The following is a 21,997-nucleotide window of genomic DNA, read 5'->3' on the forward strand; positions in this document are numbered from 1 at the left end:
GGAGAGCAGCAACTCAGACCACAGACACATAAACATCAGCGTCATCCTCAGATTCTGCAGCTGAGACGACTGGTTCTTCAGGAGACTTTAAGCTGCCAAATGCTAAAAGTATTTATGATTACTGTGAGATACTGAACATTTATAAAAGCTTTCATGAACTAGTTACAGGTTGAACTGTTCCATCAATTAAAAATTCAGAGTATTAAAATACATGTATTAGATAGAGAGAGAGAGCGATATTGATTGATCGACTGTATTAACTGTTCTGCAAAATGAGTCCTCAGAAAAATGGAGACATACTGTTTTCTAAAACAGACTGTTTATTAAATGCTTTCAAGAGATTTGGTCCACTTATGTGATGATTCACTTCCAACCAGGGAGGAGAAAAGACAAAACAAAGACAAAAAGGTAAAACCAAAAAAAAAAAAAGTAAAAATACAGTACAAAAAGAGGCCTTGTTTTTTCACTTCTTAAAACCCTGGTTTCTTTATCCAAGTTGTTGAAAATAATTCAACTATCCATCAATTTCTAATAGTGAACAAAAAAAAAAAAAAAAGTAGATTCGTTGATTTTTTTTTTGTGTTTATGTGGCTGTGTAGGTGTGTGTCGGTGGTGGGAATCAAATGACACTGACAGTATTTGCAGTGGGGAGTGGAGGGGGTGGGGGGGTGTTACTGTGCAACACCACAGTGTGTTACACAATCCGTGGTTTCCAGGCTGAGAAGCATGTCGTCCCATTAAACCACTCCGAGCATCGACTTGGAGATGGCAGAACAGGGACAGACATGTGACACAGTGAGGTCTAATAAACCAGAGCTGAGCTGGATTATGACAGAAGCCGTCTCAAAAGCAAACGGACAAAAAGATAATTCATTCCAAATGAGTTTTTGGAGAACCGTGCCCAGGGAGGAATAATCATCTAATGAGCACGTCTGCGTGTGTGGAAGACAGCTAGATCCCTCTGAATCACTACTGTTAGATGCACCGTGCCCGCTTTACATCCGACCCAGAGCTTTTGGGACGCTGCTGGGCGAAGTTTCAGGATGGCAGAGCACTGATAAGGCAGAAAATAAGCAGCTTCTCCCCCCCCCCCCCGAAAGTCAGCATAGAGCTCCTGCCTTCAACAGAGAAATGAAAAGGCGACTGATTGTACACCGTACCGAAACGCTACCACCTTGCCGTCAGACTGGCTGAATGGTTACGGGCGCGGCGGGCAGCGGGCGAGGCTCAACGGGTCTGAGGTTCCTTGTATTGCAGCGAGCTCTGAGGAGGTCGTGACCCCGTGGGATAAGGGTTACTGCATGTGTCCGTTTGGAGAAATCTAACCTTTTACAGACTGAAAATACTTCAGGGACAACCTAAAAAAACTAGATCCAAGAACTCTCTGTGCTTTATTATTGGGAGCACACCAGTGTTGTTGTTGTTTTTTTTTTTTTTTTTTTTGAGTTTTGAGTGACCCTGCTGCCTCTTCCCTTCTGGATCTGCCATCATCCATTTTCTCTTAGCTACACACAGAGAAAATGCAGTGCAGGACTCAATACATATATATAATTTTTTTTTTACTCTGTGCAAGTCAGTTAACCTCATTATCAACACTGGGCTTCGTCCTCTCCAACAACAAAGGAAGAGAAGCCTCCACTCAAATGCTCTGACAAAAAACTGCTCAATCTGACAAGACTCTAATGACAAAATGTATTTCTTATAATCTTGCAAACAGGACCGGGTACTTCGCTTTTTTGTCTGCGAGCAACAGTGACTGGTATCACCAGCAAATAGAACTTTAAAAATAAAATCCAGGTGATCGTTGAACACGTTTTCTTGCTACAATTTAAATTTTCCAGCATTTTGGCTGACGGCTGGTGTTTATTTCCCCCTCCTGGTTGCAAGTTTAAACATCTGGACAATATTTGCATGTCGAGAGCATTTGAGCGGATCTCTCGGCGACTTTTCCCCTCTCACACCCTCTATAAAAAGATGGAAATATATTACTGACCACAGTAAACTCTTCCACAGCCACAGAAAAAAAACAGCTCCACCACCATCTCTTATCTAATTACCTCATAAGGGTGTCTAAGTATTATTATAGGTATAGGTATTGTATATATAGAGAGTAGGATTATACAATAGGGGTATGTATCATCTTATAGGTATAGTATATCGAATAAGGCGCTATACTGAAGTATATAGGCCTCTATGTATGCTTTTTTTCCTTTTAGATCTGCCCTTGCTTGGCAAACCAATAAAAATAATCAAACAGGGGGCGTTGAGCTCTGTTGACAAGAATTTTCATGTAAATTACTGTCGTTTTAAACAGTTCTTTCTTTCTTTCTTTGGCCAGCGGCCAGACAATGCTAAGGCCTCCAACAGAGCTGACAGAAATCAAACGTGTGGCAGGTCGCTCGTTCTCCGGCTGCCGGCGGATGATTAATGATGTAACCACCGAGAGCCTGACGTTATTTAGTGGTTGACATCCCCACTGGACTCGCTCTGCCTCCCAGACTGTGCTGCGTGTGTTGTTGCATACATAGGCGCCTATTTACTGTTAAGGTCATATATTCATACATGAATACATATATAAAGAGAGAGTTATACATTGCAATTAACATATACATACTATATTAATAGCATATAGAAGAGAAATAGAAATAGTCAATAGATAGCAATCATTATCGTCATCATATTCATCATAATACTAGGAGTAGTAGTAATACGTTACCTCAATGAAGCTAATACCTGGGCCGTTCCAGACAAGGAGCTCAACATCAAAACGTTAAGAAACGCCCGTTTTCCAACCTTAACCGCTAGTGAGGGAATGGCAAAGCTGACCCAGGATCAGCACTTAAAGGGTAAAGCCACTCTAGGTCGTCTGTGAAAACTCTCGATCAGGCTGGAGGCCAAGTGATCTTTCAAGAGCTAAGTCTTTGATTTTTTCTTTTTTTTTTTTGGTTAAAAAAAAACGCACCAATTCATTGTGTTTGTCGACTGAACGAGAAAAGCAAGAACTGCGGACAAAAGAGGAATTACATAAAACGTGAAATGCGTGAAGCTTTTGTGCGGTTTGACACGTTAATCTAAAATAAACAAAATCTCTTCTAGCTCTTCCCTTTCAAACTCTTTCCCTCCTCTCAGAGCTGCCAGGCGTCGCTGCTCTGAGCCTTGAGCTGCTGCGCTGGTGACCGAGGAGCTAAAGCGACCTGGTTCACTGTACAGTCACTCCACATTAGAGCCACATGCTTAAATGCACTGTATGATTTTATCTGATGTTACTGAGAGGTGCAAGCAGTCTGGATGCAACCTTTTTGCAAAGCGACTCCTCTCTCTCTTCACCTCCATGTCTCTCTCCCCGATCTTAACAAATGTACTTCACAGCAGTACGGAGGCCAGCCGGGGACAAACTTTGCCAGCTTCTGTGGATGCAGGCTAACAGCTAAAGCAGCAGTGGCGTGTTTGATTATATTTCATAAGTTCTCTTTCTGACTGAGACCAACTCCTTACTAATCTAGGGGAAATCTGACAACTGCACCGTCTTGTCAAATTGTTTTTCCGTCCACATTAAGATTTTCAGAGGTTTCTAGAATCTGGCCTTCCATACATTTGGCCTAATATACATGTGAAGGACAACATTTGCATCACTTGTTCCACCATGTTGACTGTTTTGGCTCCAGCTAAGATCACATGACAATCATACATTATACATTTTACACTGTGAGACCCTCTGTTGTCCACATTTTCGCTGGTCACATTACAACGTGAGAGGATTTTCGGTGGACCAAAGTGCTGTTTTAGTGCGGATGAATGGGCAAACTTGAGAAATAAAGATGCTGATTTCACATTTCTCTAGTGTAGACTTGCTCTCAGAGCAATGCTTCAGTTGTTGCGGTTGAGTTAACATAACAACTCCACAAGTCTCTACCTTGTTAAGTTTCTATAATTGCATCACGCAGATTTAAAAAGAAAAATATAAATGGGATGGCTTGTCCTAAACCTCAATCTACACTGTGCTGTACATCTAATCTGCAATATTCTGTACATCCAGTTTAGCTGCTGCACTTGCGATGACAAAATAAACAAAGCACCAGTTTCAGGTTGGCCGACTTCATTCACAATTTAACTCTGTAATCCGTTTCGACACGCTCAGCCTGAAACCAAACTCCATAAATCAAGATCCGCTCTAATACTTCCACATAAACCCTGTCTGGAACGACCCACACAGAAGCAAAAATTACAAAATAAAAAATTAAAAAAAAAAAAAAAAAGAAATAAAAAAAAAGAAAAAGAAAAAAAATCACTATTGTCATCTAGTTCAGCGATACATGTCATATAGCAATAGCTCAATAACAAGAGGTTCTTCTATGTAATCAATACAAGGTTTTCAGGTTATATATTTAATTAAGCTTAACCGCTAAGTTATCAATTATTATTAGTAGTATAGCAATATCTGTAAATATGTATAATATAAGGTGTGTATATGTATCTGAATATAGACATACCTCAATCACATCTCTGTCCACATTGCAGGCTGGATTAAGATGGCAATAGATATCCTGCCTTTCTCTGTGTGTGTGTGTGTGTGCATGTTTTTGCGTGTCTGTGTATGTGTGTGTGTATTGTTTATAGGCACAATATATGGTGCTAGTCATTTTCCCGGTCCCAAGCTATCAGGTTTTTTTATTCCCCATAATGCAAAGTTATCTTGGGGGCTACCATTAGCTATCAGGAACGTAGCATTTCGGGTGTGTGTGAGAGACAAAGGTCATCACGTGAAGGCTGGCATGGGAGCGCAATTTCATTTGGGTGAAATAATGACCCTAGTTCAACTGAACACACGCTGCCTTTATTTTCAAATAATATTTTCAAAGTCATTCATAGAAAAATAGATACTTAATCATCTTCATTCTCATCGTTACTCATTCTTATTGGCAGCTATGGAGCTTTTCAGTCTTTACAAATAATTTATCTTTTATTTATTTTTTTTCCCCCTCAGTAATACACATTTCTTTAACTGGGAACTCAAGTCTTCTGTGCGGCGTCTGTGTTTCAGTCAAAATGGGGTCATTATTTCTTAAGGGGCATCTGCGGTCTGAACTGGTGTGAAGCTGAGGGCAGAGCAGCTGGACTCTGAACGTGCTGCAGTCACTCCTCTGCCTCATGTAGCCCTCCAACGCCAGCGCCACACCTCGACGCCGCTTACCAAAGCGGCCCGGTGTGGCACAGGATCAGACATGTGACGGTGAAGAGCTTCAACATCTTAGACCCACAACAGGTAAATTTAATTTGGGCAATTTAGCGTTGCTTTATTAATCGTTGCTTTTTAATCGTTTTTTTTCATGCCCAGAGAAGCTAAAACTCAAGCATACAGGGATTTACCTGGACGTACACTGACGGCGACTGAAAGGTTTATGTATGTGAAGGTGTGCACGTCTGTGCTCGTCCCATACAGGACTAGTTTGCATGATTGCATAACCAGTTGTCTGGGGCGGGGTGGGAGGGGTTTCTATCAGTTACCAGGGAGTGGAGGAGACTTTAATGTTGCGCAAGCTTGGTTTTGGGTATGTATACTTAAATACATTCCACAACCACAGTAACGTTTTGACTGACTGATTAAATGGTTTTTCAAGGCCTGTGCAGGCGTTACATTCATAGCTTTCTACCAATATGGCAGACAATATAAAAAAGGGAGGGACAGCTCCCATTGGAAAACCATTCATCTTCAGATAATTTGTTCTTTCAACCCTCTCAAGTTGTTCCCTCGAGGGAAGGAGGGCAGGATTTGGTGGTTGCAGAGCTTGCACGGCATGTCCACCGGAACCCCTTCTCTTTACAGCGCCAACTAATTTTCTCTCAAAAGAAAGACGGAAACAAAAAAAAAAAAAGACGTCCTGCGGCACATTCCCAACAGTGCTCAGGGCTTGGCATGTCATCCTCTTAACTCTCAAGTTAAAATGATTCTTTAGGGTTAACTTTTAGCTCAGGAGCACTGCGCCTCAAATGAGTTTTCAATAATTTCTACGTAACATTGAGAGAGCCACGACCAGCGTGCACCCCCTGCAGTTTTTCAGCGCTGCTAGCTTTTAGAAACAAAAACAAAAAAAGAAAAAGAAAGAGGTTCACAGTGGACACGCATGACGCTTCGTCCCTAGAAACAGCGAGGGACTTAAAACTAACATGGGAACGCGTGTTCATGTCATTGTTTGGCAAACACAGTTGTCGCCTTGTCAATGGAAGTGATGGGGGTTCAGGAGCTGGAGGGGAACTGAAGATGCAGCAGGAAACTGCAGCATGACAAACAAAAAGGTATCCTGTATTTTCCCTAACATAGCTTTCTCTTTGTGTGGATTGGTGCCTGTGATATGTGTGTTATGTGCTCTGTGTGTGTGTGTGTGTGTGTGTGTACATATGGGGAGAGTCAGCCAGTCTGTTGCGTGGTGGGGGGGTCCTCCATCTGCTCTCATACTGCTGGCTTAGATGCTAGACGAGGTCCGACAGGCCTGACAGGACAACAGACGGTGCTGTGGTAGCTGGTGCAGCAGACCTGTCTGTGTGTGTATATGTGTGTGTGTGTATGTGTGTGTGTGTGTGTGTGTGTGGGGAGCGCTGCAGGGACCGGCTGCTCCTCCTCAGCACAGCAACACTCAGAGGTCGTCACCGTCAGACAACCGCCGTCCTCCCTGGAACACACACATCAACACAGCTGGTGGATTACTTACACACACACACACACACACACATACCAACAGTGATAGAGGCTTAAACAAACACACACACAGTTACCATGAGCTAAAATGTAACCAATCCACTCAAGTCAAAAAGCTGTAAGCGGGAGAGAAGTAAATTTACCCAGTCCCCTTCCCCAACAGGGCGTCTTATCAGCCATTAGGCTTTAACTTATATGGAGGTGTCACATTATGAAACTTCTACATATGGAAGAACTCAGGTAAACTCATTTTAACTTTGTCGTGAGGTGCTTGTGAATTATTCTTGAGCGCCAGGTGAAATGAAAGGCCAGTGTTTCTTAATGTCCTGTTAAATTTGAGCTCGGGGCCTGCTCTTTAACACCTGATCCAATTAAGGGCTACGTATTTTCGTGACATTTTAATGGGAATCAAGCATTTTGCTGTTTTCTGTGAAAGGAGCTTGAAATTTGATGCAAACATCACTGCTTTTAGGAGAGCTACCAAATCCTGGTTAATTCCACAACAAACCTTTTTTTTTTTAAAGATTTTTTTTTGGCAGCCCTTCTAGGAACGGGTGTTGCAAATTAGCATTAACAGCAGATTAAAACTCTTTATTATCTGGATTTTCTATGGAGAACTTTAGAGAGAGAAATTTACGGCTGGAGCCCCGCGGTCGGCAGGTTTCAGCTCTTTCCACTCACCATGCCCTCTGAGTAATCAGCTGTCATGGTGACCTGCTTCTCCTCAGGGGGCGGAGTCATGACGGAGCCATCTGTACGCCTGTTCTGATTGGTGAGCTGCAGCCACATGTCGTACATCTGCTGCATGTCTCTCACTGTGGGCAAACAAGAGGAGGACGACCTCGGTGACCTTCAGCAGGTACCATCATCTGAACAGAAAACAACACGCCTGACAGGCTCTGACAGCCCCTTCATTTTCTCCCTCTTTACAACTGGAAACAAAACACTGTTATGAACATATGGGCCATTTGCGTAATTGTAATTATAGGCAAAATAAGACGCCAGAACAAGAGCATGCTTAGAAATAAATAAATCACAGCGCTACAAATGTGTCACTGTGTTTTCTGCATTAGGATTGAGACAAATTTAAAAATTACCTGGTAAATACAAGCTGTTTCAATTAAAACTGAAAACTGAGCAGGAACTTTTGAAAAATGTAATGTAAATAAGTTGCAGACATTGGTATTTTTAAACCATTTCCTTGATTTAAAATCCAGAAGCCATCCCCTCAGAAAATAAGGTGGACCCATCAGATCGTGGGTGTTTGGCGAAAGGGAGGTTGAAGTGATCATACACCAGTTTTGAGACTAGAAACACTTGTATCTACAGGAAGCAGCTTTGGGTGGACACAGGAGCTTACAGCTGTTGTTCTTCATGTACGTCCAGACGTCTCTCTCCTCCAGACTGTGGGCGAACGAGCAGTTCCCTATATAGTGGCACTTCTTCTGCTTCATCACATGGACGCACATCTGAGGCAAGACAAAGGCCCAGGGACACAGAGCATCGCAGTGTTTAGCACGGTGGCATATCAGCCCTTCACAAAACATTTCTGTTTAGTTTCTCTGCTCTGATTAGCTAACTCTCTCTTCTCCAGTGCAAAAAGGTGACTTAATTATTTAAAGGGAAGACTATGTAGTTACAACAGCCCAAAACATATGGGCATATTGCTAAATTTGTTTGTTTTTTATGGACATGTGATATCTAAACATGACCTGATCGATTTATCCTGTAATTTGTGTTAGAGTCCTGTCCAGGTTGTTGTGAATCCTGTAGTTTCTGATAAGAGTGAGATACTCCTGTAACTCCCGTCTTTCATCACTTGTAATGTGTAGCTATCTATTGAAAGAAGAGAAGCTCACGTCGTATTGCTGTGGGTAAGTGCGAGAGAAGGGCAGAGGCCGAACGACGACCCATTTCTTCTTTTCAAATGATTTCACCAGCAGGACCCGTCGCTCCTTAGTCCAGCTGGAGAGAGGAAAAATGTTAATTCATGTAATGTAAGCGTTTTTTGTAAAAGAAAAAAGTGCTACTGGCAATAACTTTGTAGTTATTCAGGTGATGCATCTCACATAAGAATGGCATACACCTAGACTTTATTTTTCAGCAGTTTTTTTTGTCTCTCTCTATATTTTGTTAGTTGCTGCGACAAAATTGCCTTTGGGAGATGAATACAGACTGCAGGATTTTTTACTATAAGCCACTCTGTCAGGTGTGCCCATCAAGTTAAGGTTCATAGGAAAACACTGCGAGTGGTGTGTGAGTGTGTGTATGTCAGGCCTCACCTGTGCCGTGCTTTGGCTGTGCAGTACTTGAGGTTCTTGTCTGGCTCGTTGACCTGTCCGTCTCTCCAGCACTGACCACACACAAACTTCATCTTCAGGTTCAGGCCCCGCCCTCTCGCCGCCCCAGCTCCTAACCCTCCCACCCCACCCATCCCACCCACGGAGCTCACTCCACCTCCTCCAATGCCGTCACCCCCTACCCCTCCTCCTCCTCCACCACCTCCCCCCATTCCCCCGACTCCTGCAGTGGTGCTGCTGCTCTGGTGGGGGATGTGCATAGGCTGGAACAGAGAAAAACAAATAATGAGGACAAGTTTCTACCCGAGTTTAACTACACACTGTGCTACTGGGATGAGGCTGTGTATAGAAACCCAGTCAGGATGTTAGAAGAAAGGGAAATGTATGAGAGCAACGATAATATTGCATGTTTGGAGTGTTTCCTCCTTTTGTCTGGTTCAGTAGGCCAGGTGAGAACAATGTCACAATAGCCTACAATGCGAGGGTAAATGGGTATAAAGATATTAATATGTCAGCCAGCAGTTAGGTTTAGGAACTTGAGCATAATAAAAGCTAACTGAGGTCAAATTACAGTTATTGGTTATCCTCTCTTTGTTTGTATCAGATAAGAAGACATTAAGGAATAGGTTACGCCACAGACAAGTTCATTATGCTTAGCTGAAGTTAAGAGGTCAAGGATCGGATTTGTTTCGACTCTGCTGCTGCCAAAATCTCTGATCTGGCAGGAAGTCAAGTTTTAAAATCTCTGACCAAAGACTTGAGCTGCAGTTGAGTCCATGTAACTTTTGTTTACAAGCGTCACCAGGCAGCGTGAACTTTAACAAACCAAATACAAAAATGCAACAAAGTAAACTATGACACTGTGGGTCAGACCCAAGAACACAAGCTGCACACCTCTGGGCTTACACTTTGCCTTTCAACATCTCACTTGATCATCGATCTGTGACGTACAAAGTTATGTTTGTTTGTCTGGATGTCCCAGTGTCCTTTGCTGCCTCACCTTCTGCTGCTTTTGGGCGTTTTGCTCCAGCCGGTGCCAGTGCCTCTTCGACTCCTGTACCATTTCTTCATGGGTGATACCTGGAGAACATCAAGAGCTCAGAGTAGGGCTGCAGAAAAACGCCTAAAATAATAATCCAATTATTTTGCCTCCAATTATCAGTTACCATTATTAGAGAACAAAATTATTTTACTGCACCTTTTGCATCTTATATCTCTACCTTGAATATTCTCAAAGGCACACTCTTGTAATGTAATGAAATGTTTAAAAAATTGCTGATACAACTGTATTCTACAAATACTTTTACTGCCCAGTGTGAAATGTTATGATTCGATTGAAAAGAACGTAGAACAACTCAGAGACATACGCTCCCATTTTTCAAAGTAAACACCAGAAACGGCTGGTGTGTGTGTACGTGTGTGTGTGTGTTGTACCCACCGGTGTCTTGCTGCAGGACCCAGCATTTGAGCTCTATGACGGAGTGTGCGAAGGAGCAGCTGTCCTCGCGCTGGCAGCCGTAGCGAACCTCGTGCCGACACACGTCGAACTGGCAAAGCGGGTGCAGGGGACGCACCTTGCTGTAGCGCACGTTGGCCGACCTCACCACGTGCACCAGGCACCTGCACACAGCAGGAGGAGGAATTAACACAATTTAATCAACACGGATTCCTTCCAGGGGCAGTGATTTCTGTTTTCCTCACTGTGTCAAAAAAATTAACTAATCGTGCCAAAATGGACTGCACATTTGAGCCAAGTGGTCTCAAGTTGAGAAAAATAAAGACAAGACTCACTTGTTGTCGTCAAACGGGTGTCGAGCCGTGAGGTTTGAACACACGGCTAAGTTTTCTTTGCTGCGTTTGCTGATGATGCGAGGCTTACTGTCAAAACATTCCTGTGGAGAGCCACGAGACATGGCGATAAAGCTGTGTTTAGTTATAATTTCTCTCCACAATATCAATGCTTCAAATTTATTTATGGTTCCAGAATGATATTAATTCCAAAGCTTTACACAATTTATTCGGCAACACATTAAATTATTGCCTGTAAAATGAATTAATGCCATTAGTTTGAAAAAATACTACAAGCTAGAAGAGTGTTCATCATGCAGAGACGCCCCACATATAATCCGGAACATCGTGAATTCTGAATTATTATAATTATTAAATTAATAAATTCAAGCCAAAAGGACACAACCCAAGAATTTACCACTATACCGTGTTACTACTTGTGTCACTTTGAAAGTTACAGGTATTGTAGTACATTGGGATTGTTAAAACACATTATTGGTTTGAAATTTTTTGTACGCCCATTTAAAAATGCCACTTGAGTTAGAAAAGTAATAGGACTTGATAGAAAAATACACACCAATGAACAGTTTTGTACATTTTTGCATACTACATGATATGGATATGTAGAATTAATTCAAAAGGTGAAAAGGTCATTTTCCTTTAACTTTAATAATGTGGGTTTGTGACAAAGTGTGAACAGTAACCTAGGCTGCGTCTCTGCAGGTTAAAAGAAAGTCGAAGAAAAAGAGCAAGAGATAAAATGATTACATTCAAAATGCAAAACAAGTAAACATCATTCAAATGAGCCAACTGTCTGTTCGTTCAGATAATGTGAGCTTTGTTTCTGTGTGTTCTCACCTCACAGAGGAACATGAACATGCCCATGTGGAGCTGCAGCAGTCGAGTGACACTGAGCGCCCGTCGCTCTGTGCTGCCCAGCGGGTCGAACAGCAGCTCTCGGCTCAGTGCACCCTTCCTCTCCTGGGTCCACACGTCGATCTCTTCTTGGCAGTAGGCAAACGTGCAATTCTCCCCGTACTGGCACTCCTGGCGCTCCTGCACCTCTGTGGGACCCAAACAAGAGGAACAGGAGGGGTTTACACGAGGAAAATTAATATAGCACTAATAAATATAATTGGGAGAGTGTTAGGAAGAAAACGGGACAAATTTTTTGTTTAACAGGATGTAAAACTACCTTGTGAGTCCCTGCAGACACAGCAGCTGGCGTTCTTATTGTGTAAATTTTGTAGAATCTGGCTAAGTATGGATCGGTCTCCTATCACTGGCTGTCACTTGTAAAATTTCAGGCAATGCTGATTGGATGTTGACCAATCCTGAGACAATAATGTGCATCACCTCTGCACTTCAGCATTTCCAAATTAAAACTAACATGGCTCAAAGGGTTGTGCAGCCATTTCACTGGAGGGAGATAACATGTTTACAGGTATGTTATTTTAGAACGGACCTATCTCCAAATTGTTCTTAATGGCCTGGACGAGCAGACAAACCAACACACACAAATGCAAAAATGCAAACACACCTTTACACAGTACGAACGCCCCCAGGAAGTTGTTTCGTGCAGGCCGGGGCCGGACCCTCTTCCAGGTGGGGTCGTCTGTGTTTTTGAGGCGACACAGCAGCACGTCTCTCTTGCAGCGGTGTGCTGCCTCCGGCTGATACTGGTAGTCCATCACTCGCGGGCCTGGGAGAAGGAAACATGGTCAGTTACATTATTAAAAAGAGAAATAAGTCGATTTTTTGTACCCCATAGTATAAAATAACAAGCATTTACCCATGGGTGGCTGACAGGGCTGTTGAGCAACAACTGCTTAGCGAGGTGTTAAGTGACTTAATTCTGTGGTTCAATTACAGACCAGAATATCTCAAGGGACAGCAGGGTGGAGGGGATTTGATAGACTTGTAACATAGGTAAGTTTTATCAGTTTTATCATAATTCCTACCGGTGACCAATAGAGGTTACTGAAGTTACACCCGGGCACATCTATCCAAGCGGCTCGCCCAGTAAAACATACATGTTTGTGCACGTGCACTTCATGACCGCACATGAGGAGATTTTGAGAAAGCCGTCTTTGCAACAATATTGTGCAATTAAGGACCCAACTTTTTAGAGTTAGAAAACCTAGTCAAGTTTTAAAAATTTTAAAATGTTCTCTTAGAGATACATGAACAAACACCAGAAGAATATGAAAAATGTAGATCATCAGGCCAGGGTGGGACAAAGGAGGGCCTACAAGAGGGGAGATGGCTAGGCTATGTGAACCAACCTATTCGGCTATAACAGGCATGGCACGCCTGACGAAACTCATGTGTGGCTGCCAGAGGGTTTCTGGAGAGCAGGGACAGGTTGGTTCCCGCTGGACCATTCTGAGGAAGAAGAAGATGATTAAGATGATTCCTAATTAATATGATAATTATTCAAATTCTACTCAGCCATTTAATCTACCAACAATTTGAGCACAAAAGAGTGCAGCTGGTCTGAAAGAGCCAATTTGCATTTCATTATATGATGGAAAACATAACTACTCAAGTACTCTGTTACACCCTTTCCACCAACCAGAACCTCGCGTTAGTTCAGGGCTGGTGTTATGGCCAGTGCCAGTTCAAAGTTGGTTTAACTTGTTAACCTTCTAAGAACTAGTTTCCACAGACCACAGCTGGCTAGAGAGCCACATTATTACATCATTGTGTATGTCTCCACTTTCCCAGCAACCTGTAAGAGACACACAGATTTGCTACTGCTGTCCTGGTAGAGTGAGAAGGCCGTGGTTGAGGCACAGGTTGAGATAATCTTTCAACAAGTGGGGGTCAAATAGCCTGATGTATTACGACTGTTTGGATGTGGCCGACTTGGCTTTTTATTGACCTTTTACAGGATTCAGCAGGATCACGACTTGGCTGTAAAAAACAATCTGATTGATAATCCCGCGCCCATAAGCAGATCCTTGATGGTTCTATGTTATAGACCAGACAGTCGGTGGTGCTATGGAACCACTTTTCTTGGCCATGAGCCAGTTTTTTGACTGCTGAGATGCAAAGAACTGGTTCAAAATTAGGCCTTGGCTCCGAACCAGCCCTGAAACTGGCTTGGTGGAAAAGGGGTATGTGCATGTCTGTGTACTCACTGCATGTGTAGCGTTGTGGTTGCGCACTCCAGGAATGAAGCTGTGAGAAACTCTCCCCCCTGGAGACCAAAGACACAAGGACACTGATGTCAGACAGCCTCACTGCAATGACGCTGGCTCTCACACACCCATACACACACTTGACCAACACTCATTTCAAGTGCAGTGCAACTCTCTAGGAAACTTTTCAGGGCAGCTACACAAGAGCAAGCTGAGAAATAACCTTGATTGAGATGCTACAACATGTTCATCTAATTTGATGATCAGTGTTGTAATACATCTTCGTCCGATAATAGGTAGATTTATTTTACAGGTGGTTTTAGGTGGTTTGCTAATCAAAAGTAACTTGCACTGAATAAAAATCAGCTTAAAAAAAAAGATTTAATTCCTCTAACACTGACATTCTAAGACCAACAATAACTTTTGTAAGAGTAAACCATAACACCCTGACAACAGAGTCACCTGATGGGGAGGTTAAGTGATAAAGTTACACTAAATTTAGTTGGTAAATATGAGCATGTGTTTGCAGTTTACCAATGTCAGCTTACATAATCTGGGGACTAAAGTTCAAACTTTCCAATTACTTCTGCTCGAAGTCGTAGCTGCCGGTGTATGAACCTGCCTTATGTAACTTTAAAAAAAAAAAGGCAGCAGGGATTTTATCCTCTTAAACCAGATAAAAACACACACTAAGATAAAGTCTTCGACCAATTTGCTCACCAGGCAGAGTGTACTCAGACAGAGAGTCCAGCCCGCCAGAGATGACCCCGGCCTTCCCCTCTCCGTCCGTGCTCCCTGGGGAGAAGGCTCCCAGAGCGTCCTGCGCCTGGGTGGAGCCCTGGTCCCTCTGTGCCAGTGAGGAGTACGGCTCCAGAGGGGGCATCTGGCTGACGGACGAGCTGAAGAAGGCAGGGGGAAGCTGGGGAGACGGAGCCGGGAGGCTGGGGGAGTAAGGGGGCCGTAGACCCACGGCTGTGTTGGGGAGGTTGGTGGGGATGGCACCCTGAACTGGACTCTGGAACAGGAGACAGATAACACATTTGTTAGGACAAAAAGCCAACCGATCCAATATTCTGAATCCATTCTTGTAAAAACACAAGTGCCACTGCTGACCAAGAATACAGAACAGTTACTCCTCCCTATCGGCTTTTCAAATATTAGTCTAAAAACTAAATGTTTACTGGACTGCCCAGTCCCCTTTGAGAAAAAAAAATCAATCCCTCCCTCAGTCACAGAATGTCCTTAAGTTAAAAAGAACCATATCAGTGATTTTGAATGTTTGTTGCATTTAATGTACCCAAATTTTGCATGGCAACAAACCATTTTGGAAAACATGCTTAAGATTTCATAACAAATTTGAATTTTTTTGTTCAGTCATTCACCTTATAATGTTCTGCTTCTGCATCTAACAAATTTGTAAACATTTATAAACCATAGAGCTGATAAATGGTAGGGATGCACAATAACATCAGTATGACATCAGTGTCAGCCAATATTGGCTTTAGAAATTAAATGTATCAGTATTGGCCTGAAATAAAGATTTCTGCCGATGACAGGCTGACATGTGAAATAGGTCACATCTGCCCTTGTTGTGGCTGCTGTCAGGATCTTCTCAGGGAGAGAATCATCCAAACCAGTTTAAGTAGGATGAATTTTACAGTTTTGTTTGAAAGAAACATGGAGCCTCAGGTACTGCCAGCCAATCAAAACAGTGACTCTGCTGTAACACCCCCAAAACAGCCTTTATGTCTTCAGGTGGGAGATTAGATAGATAGATAGGTATACTTTATCGATCCCAAACTGGGAAATTCCCAAATTAAGACAAAGTGAATAAGAGTTATTTGCAGGACTCGAGCTGTCCTCCGCTCACCTCGCTGACTTTCTTGGGGATGCAGTCCAACAGGCTGTCCAGCTCGTCGTTGATGACGCTGCTGCTGCACTCGTCCATGTGCTCCGACACGGGGACGGAGTAGGGCATGGGGGGAAGGCCCTGGCTGCTGGGGCTCTCCGACAGGTCGGCGCACGGCGTCACCACGGGGGTCGCGGGGTCGTCGCTGACAGGGATGGGTGTGGCCAGAGGAGCGGGGATGCACTGGGCGTTTGACAGGTCCGCTGAGAGGGAGAAAGATAGCGAGGGAGAGGAGGAGATGAATGGAGGGAACGGATGTTGATCTGAGTGGGAACAGAAATCTTTAACTTCTGCCATACCTGGTCCAATGTCATTTAGAGATTCCAGTCCATTAGAGGATGTCTAAAGAAAGAAAGAAAGAATCAGGCTCTGTTACCATCAGTATGTAACTCTAGATGGTAGCAACAGCAGATACTAGGGATGGGACAATATTTCATATCAGTAAATATGCTCTGATTCTCAATATGGGCTCACAACATATGTAATAATTAAGTTCAATGAAGACAACTATTGTGCACAACTGTTAACTTCTGAATTGTTCATATTTGAGTCACATATCTACACAAGGACACCTGTTTACTAGAATATAATCAAGTAAAAAATTTCAATGTCATTTCAATGTACAACCAGTGAAATTGTGTTCAGCCAAACAGTTAATTTGTCAATAATGAAGCACCTACCTCTCCTGTGGGCTGGGAGGTCTCTGTGTGACCCTCGCCTGCTGTGGCCGTGGACTCTGCCTGAGGGCTGATGTAGGCCTTACGCACCTTCAGGCCCAGTTTAGTGGCCAGCTCCTGGGCCAGGTCGCTCACCTGCCTGTCCTGCAGCCAGGAGGAGGGAAACAAGACGTGACACAACTAGGGTTAAATGTACTTTAAGTTCAGGTGAAATATGATAGGGAACATAACAGAAACAGGTGTCTTACTTCATTGAGACTTTGTTAACTTTGCTTAATGAACCTTTGAAGTGGTCAAACAAATCAAATGACCCAATGTAATATAAGAACTATAATTCACATAGTTATGTAAGATTTATTTTATTCATACAATTTTAAAGACTGGGTAGAAGAACCTTTTCAGATTTCCAGTTTTTCGGTTCTGTAGACAATGTACTTCTTGAATGAGATGAACTGAAGGTAAAATTGCCCAAGATTTGTTGAAAATTGCTGGAAGTAAATCTTTTTACCTAGCTGTAAGTAAAATGGTTTCAAATCCTGTTAAGTCTTCTAAAGTATTAGTTGTGGTGCTGAGGTTGACGTACGTGCGGTGCGGTGAGCAGACATCTAGTTCCACATTCGTAGGCCTCTCTGAGCCGGCCCAGCTCCCTCAAACAGAGCGCCTTGCGGTACAAAGCCCTGCGGCTGCCCTCCGACACACACAGCGCACTGTCGCAGTCCTGAACGCCACGCTCATATTCCCTCTGAGATGGAAGGTAAACAAGAAAAGTTACAGAATGAGAGCAATGAACAAGGTGACACACAATGTGAGGTGCCGTGTAGAGTAACTTAGTGCCTTTAAATTATACTTATTTAGCACACCACACGTAGCACCTTTACTCACTGCAGGCACTGTTTGAGACACATCGTGTAAAAGCAGCCCACTTTGTTTAACCGATTTAGCTGGTTAACTTTTGTCAAAGAAGTGAACACGCCCATTCTCTGGTGTGTATTTTCTTCCCGGGCCACACTAATCTGAACATCTGCATGTGACAAAGCGTCTTCTCCCTCACCATCTGGTAGTACGCAGCTGCCCTGTTGACGTAGAGGCTCTCTAGCAGCTCGGGGGGGATGACGAGCGCCTCGGCCTGGGCGTAGCGCGCCACACTGATCCCCTCCCCGTAATGTGTTGTTGCCTGACGCCAGTCCCCGTCTCGAAACACTGTGTTGCCCTCATCCAGCAGGTTCACCACCAACTGGGTCAGGAACGCCTAGAAAAGACAGGCAGAGAGAGAGATAAAATTCAAGAATGGGGTTAAAGGTAACAAACACAAATAGAGGAAGGAATACGAGAGGAGAGAAAAACAAAACAAGAGAAAGTAAGATAAAGAGGGGCAGGAGATACAAGAGAGAAAAAGATTGAGGTCAAGATAAATGACAATGCTCCAGCTCAATTTCATAATCAACGTCAGAAAGTAAGAGAGAGAGAGAGAGAAAAAAAAAACACTGGAGGATGATTATGTTGAAGCTAGCCAACTTTGGGAAAAAAAGGCAATGGAAAAGAATGATCAACCATAGAAAAAACAAAATTATGCAATACCTCGTAACTCTCTGGTTCCGGGAAAGGCAGTGAGGACCTGTTGATTAAAATGAGAGAGAGAGACAGTCACTCTGTTCTTCCTGTACTGCGCTGTCTGTCTGCTCTGATGTCACTGTGACTCTGAAAACTGCAAATAAATTGCAATTTGTGCAGCACCATTCATACACAAATCAACACAAAATGCTTTACAGAGGCACAAAAATACATTACGAAAACAAAACATTGAGAAAACATGAGAAGTTTAAAATACATAAAGAAAAAAAATCAATAAGAAAAACAGAGCAAGAAAAGATTAAAAACAATAAAAGCAGGAACAAAACAAAAACAAGCAAAAAAAAGACTGATTAGAAGATGATAAAACATGTTTTATCAGCAAGCTGCAGCAAACAATAATGACTTACATGAGCTAACTGTAACTGATAAGATGTAAAAGCAGAGGTCGACTGATAGTGGATTTTTATGGGCCAATATAATAATAATAATGTCAGGCAGGAAAAAAATCAATAGCTGATTAATTGGTTGATGTATTGACCTCCACTGTGTCAAAAGGATTTGACACAGTCAGAGATGAACTATCCTTGACTTTATTAGATACTAGATAACTGAAGGTCTCAGTCAAACTAAAGAATACCTAAATAAACATACAAATAAATCTGGATCACTAAAACATCAAGCTCAAAGTAATTCATAAATTTAAAAAAATGTTTGTGGGAGCTCTTTTTTATTTTTTGTGCAGTTTTCTCCCCTCACAGTCAATACTTCCAGTTGAGAGAGAGAGTTTGTCTGCAATGTCGAGCCTTACAGTAGGGAATAATTTGACGATATTTGTTTGGACGTTTGCAGGACTGAATTAATAACTGTGTAGGATTGTTTGATTATTGTTTGTGGCACTTAAACTGTTATTTTACTCTTGTGTGAAACATTTAATTAATTTAGGTCATGTCCACTTTGCCTGTGGACAAAGTAAAGTTTTGTGCAGGAGTAGTGTTGGTCATTTTAGTTACCACCTGTCAGCCACCGGCCACTATCACGGCCAAAGTATCGATAGTTTGTAAAATTAATCGATTAATCGACCAAACGGATTCGTTGGTCGACCTCTATTTGAAACTGTATTCTTTAACACGCAGGAAGCCAGTGCAGTGATCTTCTTCTTCTTTTGTTTTACCGGCGGGTGGCACCTAGCGCTAAGGTGCATTATCGCCCCCTACTATAATGGAGTGTGGACCAGAGTCATCTACCCATTTACCAAAAATAAATAAATGGAAATAAATAAATAAATAAATAAATAAATACAGCTTATTCCATATCCTAAATTCTATTGATCAGCCCTGTGTCTGCTGAAAACTGGAAAAAAACACCTTGATCCCTCAATTGCATTTTTAAGATTAAGCTGCTCCATACCAAGTCTCCTCATCTTCCTTTTTAATATCTCTCGTTCATGATTGTATTTTTGACAGTGAATAATAACATGTTTAACTGACTCTTCTTCTCAGCAGTAGTCACATAATCCTGTAGGATGCTTCTTTATCAGCTTCATTGTTTTGTTCCGTCTGGTATGTCCTACCCTCAGTCTTGTTCAGATGTTTTCTTCTTTGGTACTCCTTTTGGTTATTCTCCCTGTTCCTACCTGCTGCTGAACTGCATAGAGATGTCTTCCTGTTTTTCCTGTGTCCCATATGTTTTGCCATTCTTGTTACCCGGACTGCTTTCTTGTTACCCGGACTGCTTTCTTTCACCTCCGCAACATTTCCAGGCTCCGCCCATCTCTGTCCCAATCCAGCACCGAAATCCTGGTTCACTCATTCGTCACATCCCGCATCGACTACTGCAACGCCCTCCTCACCGGACTCCCTACCAAACTCATCAATAAACTGCGAATGATTCAGAACTCGGCTGCCCGGATCATCACCCGCACCAAATCATCAGACCACATCACCCCTGTCCTCATCCAACTTCACTGGCTCCCTGTACAATACCGCATCCAGTACAAAAACCTCCTCCTCACCTTTAAAGCTCTCCATAACCTAGCCCCAACTTACCTCCACGACCTCCTTCATGAATACACTTCCTCCCGCACCCTCCGCTCTTCCTCTACTGGACTCTTAACCATCCCCACGTCACGCCTCAGCACCGTGGGCGCCCGAGCCTTCAGCTGCTCAGCACCCAGGCTCTGGAACTCTCTTCCTCCACATATAAGACTGTCCGACTCCATCACCACATTTAAAACCCACCTCAAAACTCACCTGTTCAAACTGGCATACTCATTCTAACTGGACACTGTGCTCTTCTCCTGCTTTATGCTGCTTTGTCTTGTCCTAATTTATGTTACTGACTCTTTTATGCTATGTTTTCGACTCTTTTATGCTTTTATCTTCTGTAAGGTGACCTCGGGTGACATGAAAGGCGCCTCCAAATAAAATGTATTATTATTATTATTATTATTATTATTCTTTGAAGATGTTTCTTTTAATTATTGCCTTTGCCTCAGATTTACTTAAAGGAATGTTCATAACTTCTTCTTGTTTCAGAGCATTCTTCAGTGCAGTGATTTGAGTTTACTCACTGGATAAAGCCCATTGCTTTCTGGATCTCCTCTCTTCGTTTCTGTCTCTCAGGATCCATGGCCTGGAGGCGAACAGAAAGTTAACTTCTGACAGCTTTCAAAACAATTTACAAGCAACAACAACTGCGGTCAAAACACTTGCACGCGGTATCGTAACGCACGAGCATGTTACAGATCAATAATTTGCAGACATTTGTGTTTGAAAACAGTGCCAAAGGGCCTTGCACGACACCACGCTGGGCGATCCTCGGCCTCGCGTAAATAAACAGTGGGAAGCGGAGCGAGCCGTGAGCGCTGCTAACATTTAGCTCAGGTTTACATGCATGGTGCTAAAGACACACTGACACCAGTTTTCCATGGCAACTATTTCGGAGATGATAATTAACACTGGGTAGCGACAAGCTGGCTCAATCAGCTCCATGCGATGCGAGAAACCAGATGTCTAAGGATGTGGGCGCAGACTAGTTGCTGGCATCTCGTTACAACACCGGTAGTTAGGGTTAGCCACCGTGCTAGCTCGCTCGGGCTAAAGGCTAATCACTGCGACTGCTATATACACCGCAAAGAGCAAAAAAACATAAGGTTAACATTAATGTAAAATAACGAAATTTGAATTATTAACACTGCCCGGTCTCGCATGAGGTTAGGTAGCGATGACAGTTGAGTTAAAGCCAACGTTGACAGTTAACGGTGCTAGCGGTTACTGGTTAAAAGTTCCAAGAAATAGCCGGCGCCCCAGCCCGGGATGCCTTAGCAATGCAACTCACCGAGAGGCTACTCTGCCGTTTTCAGTTCGGGGATAGCTTCACGGAGCGTCCGAGATAATGCTCGCAAAAAAAAACAAAAAAAACAGCTAGCCAAATATCAAACAATATCCGGGTGCATACTTGTGAGTTCGCGGGCCCTATCATTGGTTATGTGGACGGAGCATTCGTGTTGACTGATTAACGGTGGTTAGCTTGCTGGCTGGCTGGCTGGCTGGCTAGCTGTTTGGCTAGTGCGGCTTCTTTTTGGGAGAAGTATCGCAACAAGTTTCCAGGAGATAGTCGGCCGCTAGAGGGCGACATGATGCTGCCTCCACGTGCCGTCGGAAATGTTGCAATCAAGACGGACGCACCTGAGAGCCATGTGAACGACACACCTGTCAGTTGGCACAGGTTTTGTCCCACACTTATAAATTGCTGTCTTTGATATGCACGTGTACAGATTTTCTCCTCTTCATTCTGCAAAGTAGTTTATTTGTCACATTTTAATTAGAACAAATTCCAAAAATTATGATCTTGACCAGGTAGGTAGGTAGGTAGATACTTTATTCATCCTGCAGGAAATTCACATTTTCTTCAGC

The 21,997-nt window shown here is 43.0% G+C and overlaps 1 protein-coding gene across 1 annotated transcript; it reads right to left on the reverse strand.

The window, feature by feature from the left end:
• Positions 1-300: 300 nt before the first annotated feature.
• Positions 301-21,687, reverse strand: zc3h7bb (zinc finger CCCH-type containing 7Bb). Its single transcript, XM_030077626.1, has 21 exons — positions 21,420-21,687; positions 20,653-20,714; positions 18,090-18,126; positions 17,563-17,760; positions 17,095-17,253; positions 16,515-16,655; positions 16,134-16,176; positions 15,796-16,037; positions 14,646-14,940; positions 13,926-13,984; positions 13,068-13,167; positions 12,323-12,484; positions 11,641-11,846; positions 10,786-10,886; positions 10,433-10,614; positions 9,995-10,074; positions 8,977-9,257; positions 8,554-8,659; positions 8,055-8,163; positions 7,376-7,509; positions 301-6,668 (listed from the first exon to the last, which is right to left on the reverse strand). The coding sequence occupies exons 2-21, from the start codon at positions 20,709-20,711 to the stop codon at positions 6,633-6,635; spliced, it is 2,730 nt and encodes a 909-aa protein (XP_029933486.1). The 5' UTR covers positions 20,712-20,714; positions 21,420-21,687; the 3' UTR covers positions 301-6,632.
• Positions 21,688-21,997: the final 310 nt, after the last annotated feature.

Source organism: Myripristis murdjan, chromosome 19 (assembly GCF_902150065.1).
Source record: "Myripristis murdjan chromosome 19, fMyrMur1.1, whole genome shotgun sequence".
In the NCBI taxonomy this organism is placed as follows: Eukaryota; Metazoa; Chordata; class Actinopteri; order Holocentriformes; family Holocentridae; genus Myripristis; species Myripristis murdjan.